This window comes from Neophocaena asiaeorientalis, unplaced genomic scaffold (genome assembly GCF_003031525.2).
Source record: "Neophocaena asiaeorientalis asiaeorientalis breed wild unplaced genomic scaffold, Neophocaena_asiaeorientalis_V1.1 scaffold134, whole genome shotgun sequence".
Classification (NCBI taxonomy): domain Eukaryota; kingdom Metazoa; phylum Chordata; class Mammalia; order Artiodactyla; family Phocoenidae; genus Neophocaena; species Neophocaena asiaeorientalis.
The window spans coordinates 24,476,421-24,486,379 of NW_020185339.1; the positions used below are offsets into that span (position 1 = coordinate 24,476,421).

Below are 9,959 nucleotides of genomic sequence, written 5' to 3' on the forward strand. Positions count from 1 at the left end.
CGGGGAGAAGAGGGGGCTGGGAGACGTGGATCTGACCGCGGGTTTCCGGGTGGGAGGGGCCTGGAATGGGGGCCTCGCAGGGAAGGTCTCGAGGGCCGGCAGGGAGCTCGGAAGCCGAGATCCCCCTTCGACAGGTTCTGATCCCCCTGCCGTCCCCTCTGCCCCAGGCCAGGCAGCCATGGCTGTGGAAGGAGGAATGAAATGTGTCAAGTTCTTGCTCTACGTTCTTCTGTTGGCCTTTTGCGTGAGTGGGGAGCGGGGACGGTGAGGGCGCGCTGGCAGGGTGCGGGGAGACCTGGCTCCGGAGTGGTGAGGGCTGAGGGGCCAGGAATGAAGGCAGCTGGGGACCAGATGTGGAAGGAAAGCCCGGGAACGACCGAGGCCAGCGCGGCCGTCCTCTTCTCCAGCTTTCAGGAACCTCTGAGGCTGGTTTGGACCGACAATGGCGGGCCACCCTCCCCGTAACCCCTCCGGGCCCTTCCTGTCTGGTGACCCAGTCTCTTGTGATATGGGGCAGTGGGGCAACCAGCCAACCGCCTGATGCTATCGCCACCCTCCTCCCTCCCCTTCCACTCCCTCATTTCTTGCCATTCCCTCATCACCCCTCCCGGCTGCTTGGGGTGGGTAAGGGCTCTGCCCACCTCCATTGCTCCCGTCCTGGGCTCCTGGCTGGAGAGGCTACTGTTTGTCCAGGAAGGGGCAGGCTACTTTTACCCCCTTTTCCTCCTCCCTTCTCCTCCCTGGCCTAGTTGGCTTGAGGAACCCTAGTCACAGCTGATGAGGATGTGGTGGGCATTGGAGGATAGTGAGCGGGCAAGAGGCCCATAGGAAGAGGCTCAAAGGAAGCACTGCTCTTTGTTAGGAATATGTGCCCTGGGCTCAAGGCTTTCTGGGAACTTCTCTGTTTGCTTTTGGTGAGGAGCTGCTTGAAGGAAGGCATGGTTCCTCCTGGTTGCCTTCTCCCAGAGAACCTTGAACAATTTCCCAGCCCTCACTGTGGGGCAAGGATGCGTCCTCCTTTTCCCCCATAGTCAGAAGTTTCCTGGAGCTGTGAGAATCGGTCTGTATGGCACGGGGTTACGCCTGTGTCCTGGGTGCACCACCGTGAAGGGCTGATGGGTTGTGGGTCTTCTGAATCCTGACCTGCCCTCCTCCCAGGCCTTTGCGGTGGGGCTGATCGCTGTGGGCATAGGGGCCCAGCTCGTCCTGAATCAGACCATCACCCCGGGGGCCACCCCTGGCTCCCTGTTGCCCGTGGTCATCATCGCAGTGGGTGCCTTCCTCTTCCTGGTGGCCTTTGTGGGCTGCTGTGGAGCCTGCAAGGAGAACTACTGCCTTATGATCACGGTGAGTGGGTACGGGCCAGCCTGGGTGCCTGGGACTGCGGAAGGGCATTTCTCTGGAGGGGGCTTGTTGGGGTGGGTGGGTGAGGGAAACCTTGGTGAACGTTCCCAAGACCGGCAGGCCCCTCTCACCCAGACTCCAAACGTGACTCCCGTCCTTTGCACCTGCAGTTTGCCATCTTCCTGTCCCTTATCATGCTGGTGGAGGTGGCTGCAGCCATTGCTGGCTATGTGTTTAGAGACAAGGTAAGCAGGGAGTAAGGGGAGGGCCTTGCCTCAGAGGCCTGGATGCTCTGGGACCCAGGTGCCCTGAATTCTGGCCTCAACAGTGCTCCTCCCTACTCCCAGGTGATATCAGAATTTAATAAGGATTTCCGGCAGCAGATGCAGAATTATCCCCAAAACAACCACACAGCATCGATCCTGGACAGTATGCAGGAAGACGTGAGTGGGGTTGCTGGGAGCAGGGGTAATGGGGGAAGGAGATTCTCATCTCCATGTTGAAGATGGAGGTTCACCTAACAGCCTTTTCCCCCATATCTTTCCGCAGTTTAAGTGCTGCGGGGCGGCTAACTACACAGACTGGGAGAAGATCCTGACTGTGACCAAGCGAGTCCCTGACTCCTGCTGTGTCAATGTCACTCAGGGCTGTGGGATTAATTTCAACGTGAAGGATATCCATACTGAGGTAGGGAGGGGGCTGAGATAGTAGGGGACTTGGGGAAGCTGGGAAATGTTTCAGGAGGAAAGAGGGACCCGGGGTGGAGGTGGAGAGGGTTGGGGCTCTGGGAAGTTTGGCGTCAGGGGTGGGGAGGGAATTTGGGAATACTAGGGGTGGGGTTAAAGGTACAGAGGGTCGGGGAGAGACAGATGGTCCAAGGAAGGTGGGTGGGAAGTTTCTGATGGTGTCTTGTGTGCCTGCCACCCTTCAGGGCTGTGTGGAGAAGATCGGGGGCTGGCTGAGGAGCAAAGTGCTGGTGGTGGCTGCAGCAGCCCTGGGCATTGCCTTTGTGGAGGTGAGAGACACCCTTGAGCATCTGGGATCTAGGGGCAGTGGGAGGGTGCTGAACAGGAGGTGCTGGCCTGGGGAGGGGAGGCCTGGTGGTGTTTGGGGTCTCTTGGGTGGGCCCCGGGTACCTTGCTTCCCTGACTCCTCTTCACCCCCATCTCTGTCTTTGCTTCTAGGTGCTGGGTATCGTCTTTGCCTGCTGCCTTGTGAAGAGCATCCGAAGTGGCTATGAGGTGATGTAGGGGGTCTAGTCTCTTCAGCCCCCTCATCCAGGGGAGTGGGTAGTATACTCCAGGTTTTTCAATTAAACGGATTATTTTTCCAGACCGAAAAGAGAGAGAGTCTCAGTTTGTCTTAAAGAGTGATACTTTATCCCTTCCCCCTCCTCATCCATGTTCCTGTCCTCTGGGACCTCGTTCTGTTTGCACCTCTGGAGAGGCAGACCTACTTTGGGGGGTGTGGAGGAAAGGAGGATTGTGCTGAAGGCATTCGTTGGGCTGGTAGTGAAAGTGGGGATCCCGAGGAGGCTGAGGCCCACTGCCCTCCCTGTCTCCTAGTCTTGTTGCTGCCAGGCTCAGTGCTGAAGGGTTCGTGAAGCCATTTCCCACGTCAAAGGGATTCTCTACAAAGGTCCTACCTGGGAGAGACCAGCCCACATCCACTGTCGACATCTTCTCCCTGGCCTTCTGCCCACCTCTGAGGGCCCAGCAACTCCTTGCCACACTGACCCTCAAGGGGGCCTGGCTCCTTTCAGGATGGTGACAAGTTGCTTTTATACCTGTGTGGCCAGTGTCTATCCTTCTTGACTTACGTTAGATAACAGAAGAATTTAAGAGGGTATTGGCTTTTTTCCCATGGAAACCACCCAGCTTGGCCTTGACCCCTCTTCATCACCTCCCCATGCCCCCCTTCCCACTCCAAACACTGAATTTCAACCTTACTCCAGGAAGAAAGGAAACATCCAACAGTGCCCTCTAGTGGCCACCCCTCCAGGTGCAGCTTCAAAGATGCCTTACAGATGCAAGACAATCCCCTTGCACCCCCGAGTGGGTGCTGGTTGTTTTGCAGGTACTAAATGGGCCAGAGACCCTGGAGGATGTCAGCCTAGGTTAGTTAGGAGTTACATGGGATCTTCCACTGGGCACCTTCATTTTTGCCCACCTACAGTGTTTTTTTTGTTTTGTTTTGAACAACACACATTTTAATTAATTAATTAATTAATTTTTGGCTGTGTTGGGTCTTCGTTGCTGTACTTCGTTGCTTTCTCTATTTGTGGCGAGCGGGACTGTTCTTCATTGCGGTGTGCGGGCTTCTCATCGTCATGGCTTCTAGTGTTGCAGGGCACAGGCTCTAGGTGCCCGGGCTTCAGTAGTTGTGGCACGTGGGCTCAGTACTTGTGGCGCACGGGCTTAGTAGCTCCGCAGCATGTGGGATCTTCCCAGACCAGGGCTTGAACCCGTGTCCCCTGCACTGGCAGGCAGATTCTTAACCACTTCGCCACCAGGGAAGCCCCAATACACATTTATTGTGTGCCTGTTTTGTACCAGGCACCAGGCAGTGCCAGGGTAGGGGACAGAAATAAATCAAAGTCCTTGCCTTGAACGACAACCTCTTGCTGGAGGGCTGAGTTCAGTAGACCGCCTGAGCAGGCTTGGGAAGGACCCAGGTGAGCACAGCATCCACCAGGCTGGCTGGCAGGTAGGAGGCTGGCAGCCAGAGCAGCTTGGCATCCCAGCCTGGGCTGTAGCGGGTTCTGGGGTGACGGGCAGTCAGGGCATGCTCCAGGCACTTGATCACCTTGGTCAGGTCCGGGTCACAGATCAGGTTCATGATGCACTGCTGCACTCTCAGATCTGTGGCCCAGCGGACGCTTGTAATCAGTGTCCCTGTCCCGTTCCAGCCTACCTCAGGCCCTACCTCCTGGGGCCTGGGGCTTGCTGCCCAGTAGAGGTGAGAGGGGTCCTCAGTCCCCTCCCCAGTTTGGGGAGTGGGCAGGTTGCACATGGCCTGGGTGTTCTATGGCATCCCATTCACCCTCACCCCTTCCCTGACTGCTCTACCCACCTCCTCCCAGCAGGCTGGTGCAGGCCTGGCCTTTGTGGCACTCTCATTTCCCTTCATATGCCCCTGCGTGGGCCCATCACTCACATTTGGTGAGGAAGGTCTCCCCATAGAGGGCCTGTGTGGCTGGAGGCAGCCGTGCCCAGCAGGCCTGCAGGCTGTCCTCCAGACTTTCCAGGTTTGTCACAGGGGTTCGGAAGAAGCCAGGCTCCACGATAGATACTCGTACCCCGAAAGGAGCCACGTCCCGCCTGGAGTGGGGGCAGAGGGAGGTTTCTGGGTTCTTGTCTTTATAGGGAGGGGACTTCAGGGACATGGGTAGGGAGGCTAAGATAGGAAAGCATCACAGGGTCAGTGGTCATGACAGGAAGGGATATCCCCGCTGCCCTGGGATGAGGGGCAAGTGGGGCAGAGGGGAGGAGGTATTTTTGAGGTTTGTTTTCCTTTGTATTCTCTTCTAGCATCTAGAGCAGGGACTTGAAAACTTCTTAAAGGGCCAGACAGTAAATATTTTCCACGTTGCAGATCTAAAATTAATGATACTATGTAGCTACTTATATAACCATTTACACTGTCGCCGTTTAAAAATGTAAAAGCCCTTATTAGCTTGTAGGCCAGTGGCAGGATCTGGCCTGAGAACCACAATCTGCCAACTCCTGAACTGGAAGAACCACAGTCCCCAGATCCCAAAACAGGGTTGAGCCCCAACTGCTGGATATGGAGGGTGTAGACTGGTGTTTGCTGGGGGAAGGCGGGAGTACTCGGCACAGATTGCAGAAGTCCAAGTATAAAGTACGTGTTCTGTGATGCTGATTGGAAAATTAAAAGACAGGCATAGGGACAAAAGTAGATATTGATGTCATTTGCTGAGTGATGGTGACAGAGGAAGACTTCCTTCAGGAGGTGGGCCCAGCTTGGGGGAATCGAACTCTGCTCCTGTGTCATCCTTAAGTCTCCCTTGTGCTCTCGTGGGACTTTGAACATTATTGTCTAAAGATGAGGGGCAGGAGAATGTAATGACCAGGGTCTGTAGGCAAGCAGACCTGGGCATACGTGGCAGTGCCCCCACTAACTGTCATGTGGTCTTGGGTAACTTATGTTGACACCTACCGTTACAGGATTTTGGGGAGAACTGAATGAGAAAGTGTTCAGTAGAGGTACTAGCTCATGGTAAGTAATAGTTGTTATTAGTAATAATAACATTAATAAGAATGAGAGCGGGCTTTCAGGGGCATTTTCTACGTGCCAGGCTCTGTTGAGGCCTCACATATACCTCATTTTACTCACCCATGAGGTGGGCCTTCTCATCCTGATTTAACAGAGGAGGAACAAACTGGGGAAAAGAGAGGTAACTGACTAAGGTCACCAAGCTCACATGAGAGAAGGCTGGGATTTGAACCCACAAACTCGAGCCCTAAACTGTCTCTAAGTTTCCACCACGCCCTGCTTTCATCAGCTCTGCAGGGCAGATGCTAGCCTGCTTGTTGAGTGGGCTCCCCCCGGACTGGGGGCAGGGCCCTGCACCCCTCACCTCAGGCTGTCAGAGAACGCCTCCAGGCCAAACTTGGAGACACAGTAGCCCCCTCCGTTGGCTGCCAGGCGGCCCAGGACACTGGTGATGTTGATCACCCGGCCCTGGGCCTGCCGCAGCAGGGGCAGCAGGGCGAGGGTGACCCCGATGGGACCCAGTGTGTTCACATTCAGCACCCGCTGGAAATCCTCCTGTGTCTGCCAAGGTGTGGGCCCGATGATGCCAGCCGTGCCGGCATTATTCACCAGACCAAAAAGCCCTGTGGGGGGGTGAGACAGGCACAGGGTAGGTGAGGCATTCCAATGGGCCCTCTCCTTTCCGGGAGGATCTGAGCCCTGCTCCTCCCCCGCAGTCCCTCTAGCTTCCCACAGCCCCTGCGAGTGCACACCTTACGCCCCGTTCCCGGTGGCCCCCTGCCATACTCACCTGCTTCCCCGACGTGTGTTTCCACCCACTTGGCTGCCTGCCGGACGCTCTGGGGATCTGTGACATCCAGCAGGGTGGTGTGGAGTCGGGAGGAGGCCACCCGATCGAGGTCCTCTGCCCCTGAGGGGGTCAGGCAGCTGGCCAGGACTCGGAAGCCTCTCTGGTCCAGCCTCAGTGCCAGAAGCCGCCCAAAGCCCGAGTCACAGCCGGTGATAAAGACGAAAGCATCGCTGGCGGGCAGGCTCTGCCGGTCCCTGAGCAACCACAGTGCTGCCCAGAGCGAGACTCCAAGAAGCAGAGGCAGCCACATGGCCGGACCCCAAGTGACCTGCAGGTGGCAGCCGAAGCTGGGCAGGGAGACTTGTCTAGTTTACTCTGGCCCACCAGCCCTCGGCCCTCATATCTTCCCCCTAACTGGAAGTCTCTGGTTTGAGCAGACTGAGACTCGCAAACTACAGTTCATCTAAGTAAAGCGAAGATCTGGGCAGACCCTGTATCTGTGGGTAACTTAACTAAAACCAGATGAGCTGGGTCCTGTGTGCAGACCCGCCACACAGGAGCAGAGGGATCTTGTTATCACCTCTTACCTCCTGCTAAACCAGCTGGGCCTTATTTTTGGAGACACATACGGAGCCCCTGCATTTTAGTCCTGCTGGCTCCAAGCTTACTGTGTGAGGCCGAGCACCTCACTGTGTCTCGGAACCTGTTTTCTCATCTACCAAGTGGGACTAACACCCAGCACACCCACCTGGGAACCGCGGGGGATCAAAGGGGATAAAGTGTGAGGAGGCGCGTGAAAAGCTTTAGGCTTTGAGTTATCAATACATGAACATCTTGCCAGTCTTCTCATAGCCCCCGAGCTCCCAGTACCCTGCTTACCTTCTCAGGGGAAAGCTAGCAGGCACTACGACACCTGAAGTTTCTTCTTTTGCTTTGCTTGAGAAACTTTGCTCCAGGGCTTCCCAGGCTCCCACTAGCTACCACTGAGGCCAAAGTCCGAGGCAGGTGGACTGGGTGCCAGAAGTATTAAGTGCATGTGGGGCGGGGTGCGGGAGGAGGAGCCAGGGAGGCTGAGGCCTGTGGGTTGAAGCCAGGGCTTGCTACAGGCCAGAAGCACCCAGTGCCCTGCTTGGCTCTCTTTTCCAGTGGGGCTCCCTGACCACCTCTGTCACAGATTCTTTTCTTTTTCTTTTTTTTCTAAATTTTTGAATTCCACAAGGCTTAGTCGTTTGGTTTTTTTTTGCAGTACGCGGGCCTCTCACTGTTGTGGCCTCTCCCGTTGTGGAGCACAGGCTCCGGACACGCAGGCTCAGCGGCCATGGCCCAGGGGCCCAGCCGCTCTGCGGCATGTGGGATCTTCCTGGACCGAGGCACGAACCCGTGTCCTGCAGGCGGACTCTCAACCACTGCGCCACCAGGGAAGCCCCGTTTTTTTTTTTGTTGTTGTTGTTTTTTGTTCTTTTTTTAAATTTATTTTTTGGCTGCGTTGGGTCTTCATTGCTGTGTGCAGGACTTTCTCTAGTAGCGGCGAGCGGGGGCTACTCTTTGTTGCGGTGTGCGGGCTTCTCATTGCAGTGGTTTCTCTTGTTGCAGAGCACGGGCTCTCGGTGCCCGGGCTTCAGTAGTTGTGGCTCGTGGGATCTAGAGCGCAGTCTCAGTAGTTGTCGCGCACGGGCTTAGTAGCTCCCTGGCATGTGGGATCTTCCTGGACCAGGGCTCGAACCCGTGTCCCCTGCATTGGCAGGCGGATTCTTAACCGCTGCACCACAAGGGAAGTCCTGTCACAGATTCTTAAGAGGAGGGATCTATCAAGGATGGCAGCTGCCCCTCTCTGTTGGTGACCTTGGACCTGTCACTCCTCCCCCTTCCCTGCCCTGAAGTGCTCCCATGCCCAAGAATTAATCTCCCAACTGGTCCAGACTCATGACACTGCTTAGCACCAGGCTGGGAGAGGCCGTGAGCACGTGGAGAGGCAGAGAGCCAGAGCTGGACCAGGCCTGCTCCCTGTCTTGTTTCTCCTCTGCGGGAAATGGAAGTCCTGGGTTAGGAAGCTTGGGACAGGGCCCCCTGCCCTTCTCTGGGGAGGGGTGGGAAACTCCCACCCTCTGCTTACCCAACAGTACCTGCATCAGGTACCAGGCCCAAGGAGGAGAAGAGAGTTGAGCTTGTAAGAGGAAGCTAGTTCCAGCCTCTACCCAAAAGGTACCATTGCTCAGAGGAAGAGTCTTCGAACCTTCCATTCCTACCCCCCCCACTGAGCTAGTAGCTCCTTGAGACAAACACAGAGAAATGGAGGCTTGTGTTTTATTCATGGCCTGTCACCCTCCTTCCTGCCCGCCTGGGGGAGGTAGGAGGAGTGGGGGAGGGGAGGGCAGTGGGGCTAGGAGGGGGCCGACTGCAGCTGCCCTTTGTAGACGTACTCCAGCGCGGTGGCAATGGTGCGCATGTCCAGCTCGATGCTCCGAGCCCAGTTCTCCACATCCCCGATTTCCTGGAAGGTGGTGGTGGGGTGCGGGAGTCCGGAAGTCAGGGTGGGTGGGGTGTGGCTCTAGGGGATGGATGGGGGCACTTTCATTCCATCCCCTAGAAAGGGCTTTGCGTGGACCCACCAGCTGCTTTTACTTCTCTAGCTTCTGTGACACTGGGGCCATAGATTTCTAGGGTTTCTGGGACGATCCCCACTTCCTCCTCAACCCCAGGCCTGAGGTGACCCCACTGGAGGCAGCCAATGGGGGAGCAGGATGTGGCTGGAGACGCAGGGAGCGTGGCCTACCTTGAGCGCCTGGTTGAAGTTCTCCACCATCCCGATCCACTGGCCTGTCTGCTTGGCAAACTGGGCAGCCTGGACCTGTAGGGTCTTCACCTCGTGGTCCAGCTTTCTCTGGTTCATGTAGGCCTGGGCCACGCTAGAGGTTGCAGGAGGAAGGAGGTCAACTCGCCCAGCTGGTGGGGAGTGGTCTCCAGAACTGATACCCCACTGCCAGAGTGGGAGGCCGGTCAGGAGTCAGGCTGGAGAAAACCGTGTGATTTTGGCCATTCCTGGATGTGAGGCAAATGACTACGATGTACATGCAAATGAGCCCGGTCCCTTCCTTCCATTACCAGGATTCCCAGGAGAGCCTAGCCGGGAGCTGACCAGAAACATACCATTTCCTACCCCCAGAGGAGTTCTTGAAGCTGGGTGAGAAAAGGGAGGGTTAACCTGGTGGGGCTGAGGGGGTATCACTGAGGAAGAAGCTGGGAGGGAAAAAGGGGCGTGGGGAAGCTTGGGAAATCCAGCGGCAGGGACACATCTGGCAATGATTGGAAGGCCAGGGATCCATGCGAGAAGTTGGGAAGGGAAATTGGTCTCCTCCCTGAATCTGGGGTGGGATGGGAGAGCAACCCCCTCCCCAGGAACTCAGGGTCAAGGGAAGATATCCCAAGGGCTGCTTCTTGGCTCTCTCTCCCAGTCCTCCTCTCGCCCACACAGATGAACGAACACACACACACACTCTCTCTCTTCCTTCTGCTCTAGGCAACAGGTTTTCTATTCTCCTTGATCATGGTTGCCTGCAGTTACATTACTGCCCCAAGGCTGGTATCCCCG

The 9,959-nt window shown here is 56.4% G+C and overlaps 3 protein-coding genes across 4 annotated transcripts in view; 1 reads left to right on the forward strand and 2 right to left on the reverse strand.

Annotated features, from left to right (window-relative positions):
* Window positions 1-87: 87 nt before the first annotated feature.
* On the forward strand, window positions 88-2,689 carry CD63 (CD63 molecule). Its single transcript, XM_024736772.1, has 7 exons — window positions 88-244; window positions 1,159-1,347; window positions 1,515-1,589; window positions 1,692-1,787; window positions 1,894-2,031; window positions 2,276-2,359; window positions 2,529-2,689. The coding sequence occupies exons 1-7, from the start codon at window positions 179-181 to the stop codon at window positions 2,592-2,594; spliced, it is 714 nt and encodes a 237-aa protein (XP_024592540.1). The 5' UTR covers window positions 88-178; the 3' UTR covers window positions 2,595-2,689.
* A 1,153-nt stretch (window positions 2,690-3,842) lies between these two features.
* On the reverse strand, window positions 3,843-7,580 carry RDH5 (retinol dehydrogenase 5). 2 transcript variants are annotated; one of them, XM_024736391.1, is made up of 5 exons: window positions 7,250-7,580; window positions 6,371-6,698; window positions 5,945-6,203; window positions 4,501-4,664; window positions 3,843-4,205 (listed from the first exon to the last, which is right to left on the reverse strand). In XM_024736391.1, exons 2-5 carry the CDS (start codon window positions 6,678-6,680, stop codon window positions 3,982-3,984), a joined length of 957 nt encoding a protein of 318 aa, XP_024592159.1. In that variant the 5' UTR covers window positions 6,681-6,698; window positions 7,250-7,580; the 3' UTR covers window positions 3,843-3,981. The 2 variants fall into 2 exon arrangements, with proteins under 2 accessions (XP_024592159.1, XP_024592158.1); XM_024736390.1 differs by having other exon boundaries at window positions 6,371-6,717; window positions 7,250-7,577.
* A 1,074-nt stretch (window positions 7,581-8,654) lies between these two features.
* BLOC1S1 (biogenesis of lysosomal organelles complex 1 subunit 1) overlaps window positions 8,655-9,959 on the reverse strand; it is a 4,456-nt gene continuing 3,151 nt past the window's right edge. Inside the window, exons 3-4 of the mRNA XM_024736706.1 lie at window positions 9,144-9,276; window positions 8,655-8,861 (exon numbers count right to left, since the gene is read on the reverse strand). Of these exons, the coding sequence (XP_024592474.1) occupies window positions 8,751-8,861; window positions 9,144-9,276 (244 nt within the window). The 3' untranslated portion in view covers window positions 8,655-8,750. The remainder of the gene's footprint in view (window positions 8,862-9,143; window positions 9,277-9,959) is intronic.

Excerpts from the sequence above, each read along its gene's own strand:
- CD63 (XM_024736772.1), top strand. The coding sequence starts at position 179 with ATGGCTGTGGAAGGAGGAATGAAATGTGTCAAGTTCTTGCTCTACGTT. Across the intron at positions 1,590-1,691 it reads GCTATGTGTTTAGAGACAAG|GTGATATCAGAATTTAATAA; the intron begins GTAAGCAGGGAG and ends CCCTACTCCCAG. Across the intron at positions 2,360-2,528 it reads TGGGCATTGCCTTTGTGGAG|GTGCTGGGTATCGTCTTTGC; the intron begins GTGAGAGACACC and ends CTTTGCTTCTAG.
- RDH5 (XM_024736391.1), bottom strand. The coding sequence starts at position 6,680 with ATGTGGCTGCCTCTGCTTCTTGGAGTCTCGCTCTGGGCAGCACTGTGG. Across the intron at positions 4,665-5,944 it reads GCGTTCTCTGACAGCCTGAG|GCGGGACGTGGCTCCTTTCG; the intron begins GTGAGGGGTGCA and ends CCCCCACTCCAG. Across the intron at positions 4,206-4,500 it reads GGAGACCTTCCTCACCAAAT|ATCTGAGAGTGCAGCAGTGC; the intron begins GTGAGTGATGGG and ends GCTGGGCCACAG.